Source organism: Melanaphis sacchari, unplaced genomic scaffold (assembly GCF_002803265.2).
Source record: "Melanaphis sacchari strain LSU unplaced genomic scaffold, SCAv2.0 Contig615_pilon_pilon, whole genome shotgun sequence".
Lineage (NCBI taxonomy): Eukaryota > Metazoa > Arthropoda > Insecta > Hemiptera > Aphididae > Melanaphis > Melanaphis sacchari.
Genome location: NW_020271432.1, coordinates 7,722 through 11,261, shown reverse-complemented (window position 1 = coordinate 11,261; position 3,540 = coordinate 7,722). Strand labels below are relative to the sequence as shown.

The following is a 3,540-nucleotide window of genomic DNA, read 5'->3' as shown; positions in this document are numbered from 1 at the left end:
CTGCTATTTTTTTCTGATGTCATTTGATTACATTAAAAATAATACTATAGTAAAGTAAAAAGAATTATAAAAAATTACAATTACCATTTGAATAATTTAATTAATATTATTTTATTTTTTAAGTTCAAACTTATTCAGGTGCTATAAGTTATTAATTCATCTATACGCCTTATACCTAATGTTTCATTCCCTATACAGCTAATGATCCTTTGGTAATTATTATTTTTCCTCTTTTTATGATTGATCCTATCTATATATAATAGTATTATTGTATTTATTTTATTATTAGAAGTAGATACATGACTTTAAATTAATATTATTGTTTAACTTATTATTTTACAGGTTACTGTAAAACTTATATCACATCACTATGTTGAGCGCCGCTAAATATGTTGCACGTCGAGCTGCAGAGCAGTCGCTTTTTGTTAAACAAGATATAATATCTAAAGCTTTATGTCTTAGCCCATTTCAAACTCGACATTCATCATCTAAAGGTGTCCAAGGTCATGTTATCGGAATTGATCTTGGTACAACCAATTCTTGTGTGGCTGTTATGGAAGGAAAACAGCCCAGAGTAATTGAAAATTCTGAAGGTTCAAGGACTACACCTTCAGTTGTAGCTTTCACTAAAGATGGAGAAAGATTAGCTGGTACTCCTGCAAAAAGACAAGCTGTAACTAATACCCAAAATACTTTTTATGCTACCAAAAGGCTAATTGGTCGCCGTTTTGATGATCCTGAAATTCAAAAGGACTTAAAAAACTTGACATTTAAAATTGCAAAAGCTACTAATGGAGATGCTTGGGTGCAAAGTTCAGATGGGAAAATGTACTCCCCTAGTCAAATTGGAGCATTTGTCTTAATGAAAATGAAAGAAACAGCTGATTCTTTCTTAGGAACAAATGTTAAAAATGCTGTAATTACTGTTCCAGCATATTTCAACGATTCTCAGAGACAAGCTACAAAGGACGCTGGACAAATTGCAGGACTTAATGTCTTACGTGTTATTAATGAGCCTACTGCTGCTGCGTTAGCATATGGTATGGAGAAAGATAGTGATAAACTTATAGCTGTGTATGATTTAGGTGGTGGTACTTTTGATGTTTCTATTTTGGAAATCCAAAAAGGTGTATTTGAGGTTAAATCGACCAACGGAGACACTTTACTTGGCGGAGAAGATTTTGATAATTTATTGGTGAATTATTTAGTATCTGAATTCAAAAAAGAGCAAGGTGTTGATTTAAATAAAGATGCCATGGCTTTGCAGCGTGTAAAAGAGGCTGCCGAAAAAGCAAAAGTTGAATTATCCTCTTCTTTGCAAACTGACATCAATTTACCATACATAACTGTTGATAGTTCTGGCCCAAAGCATTTAAACATGAAATTAACTAGAGCTAAATTTGAAGGACTAGTTGGTGATTTGATTAAAAGAACAACAGTGCCATGTCAAAAAGCTGTTAAGGATGCTGAAATAAAACTTTCTGATATTTCTGATGTATTGTTAGTCGGTGGAATGACACGAATGCCTAAAGTGCAGTCATTAGTACAAGAAATATTTGGAAAACAGCCTAGTAAAGCAGTTAATCCAGATGAAGCTGTTGCTGTTGGAGCTGCAATTCAAGGTGGAGTACTGTCTGGAAGTGTTACAGATGTGCTTTTGCTTGATGTTACTCCATTATCTCTTGGTATTGAAACAATGGGAGGAGTATTTACTAGCCTCATCTCTCGTAATACAACCATTCCAACTAAGAAAAGTCAAGTTTTCTCTACAGCTGCTGACTCTCAGACTCAAGTAGAAATTAAAGTGTTCCAAGGAGAGAGAGCAATTGCTGCTGATAATAAACCTCTCGGCCAGTTTTCATTGGTTGGAATTCCACCTGCACCAAGAGGTGTTCCACAAATAGAAGTCACATTTGATATTGATGCTAATGGTATAGTTCATGTTTCTGCTCGTGATAAGGGTACTGGTCGTGAACAACAAATATCAATCCAATCTTCTGGTGGTCTAAGTAAAGACGAAATAGAAAATATGGTGAAGAATGCTGAACAATATGCCCAACAAGATCAAATTAAAAAAGACCGTGTTGAAGCTCTTAATCAAGCTGATTCAATTGTTAATGATACTGAAAGCAAATTAACTGAATACCAAGTACATATACCTGAAGAAGATGCCACCAATATTCGTGAACTAATTAAAGAAGTCCGAGAAAAAATATCTCAAGCGCAGGCTAATGAACAAGATCCTGAAGAATTAAAAGCTAGTACACAAAAATTACAACAAGCCTCATTGAAAATGTTTGAAGTAGCCTATAAGAAAATGGCTGCTAAACGTGAACAGGAAAATAGTGGCAATCAAAACCAAAGTGGAGATGGTCAGACAACCGAGCAAGAAACTAAAAAAGAACAGTAAAATAATTTTTAATAAGGTGTAGTTGTCTCCAAATTGTAGTAGTATCAATTACTATTTGTTTATTATTCTTAGTATGTAAATAATATTGTATATATTTATATTATAATTATACACATTTTATATTTAATAATATGATATAGTGTTGTATCAATATTCTCTTACATTAATGCTCCTGAAATAACTTTATTTTACAGTCAATTGACTCTCAAACTATGATGGATAAGAGATAAAAAAAAAATTTCTATTAACTGTTCAATGTAGGAGATATATTGTATATAATATAAAAACGACAAGATAAAAAGGAACAGACGTCAAACGTAATAGTATTTAAGTGTATAAAAATATGATGTAAATAATAAATTATTTTAAGTTTGATGTCATAATGAAATGGGTATAATTTTCAATGTTTTTATTATTGAGCCATCCACATTAACTTTATACATTTCAAATATTCAATAATCCAACAAATATGCATAGTAAATGTTTTGTTATTATACAATAACATTATTCATAGGAATTTATGACTTAAGTTTAACACAATGACAATTTTGACTTATTTTAAAATGTGTAATATGTTTCTATTATTTAGTATTTGCAATTTATACAGAAATATGTTATTAAATTTTGGATAATTTTAACTGATTTAATGTGGTCTAAGTATATATTATATTGATTAAATATAATAATCTAATAAATGCAATTATCATATGGTTAGAAAAAGTGTGTAAGTGTTCTATGAACTTTCATTAAAAGACATTATAAATTATTATGTTAAAAGAGTTAGAACGGTGTTGGAAGTACATCAATCATAAACTTGTAAGTTAAGACCGGATTTATATGCATTTTAAATTGTTTAATATGCACAACAAAAAGTGAAAAATCTGCATGACATGCAAAATAAAATTTTTATTAAATTTTATATTTGATTTTAATTTTGCTGTGATAATTATTTAGTATTTTTTTTTTTTTTTAATTTTCATAAACAAAAAGTATAAGATGTATAATATAGTAAATATACAATACAAAAATGTAATTTGTTAAATTGCAATTTAATTTTTTATCATTAAGTAATACACTGTAAAGTATATTTTATTAATATTAAATAGTAGATACATTAATGATATAAATAA

General features: G+C 29.6%; 1 protein-coding gene across 1 annotated transcript; it reads left to right on the top strand.

Moving 5' to 3' along the window:
- Positions 1-340: 340 nt before the first annotated feature.
- LOC112600134 (stress-70 protein, mitochondrial) lies at positions 341-2,792 on the top strand (the record flags this gene model as incomplete). The annotated part of the gene is given in 1 exon segment (XM_025347296.1): positions 341-2,792. A coding segment is annotated over 1 exon segment (2,040 nt). The 3' UTR covers positions 2,411-2,792.
- Positions 2,793-3,540: the final 748 nt, after the last annotated feature.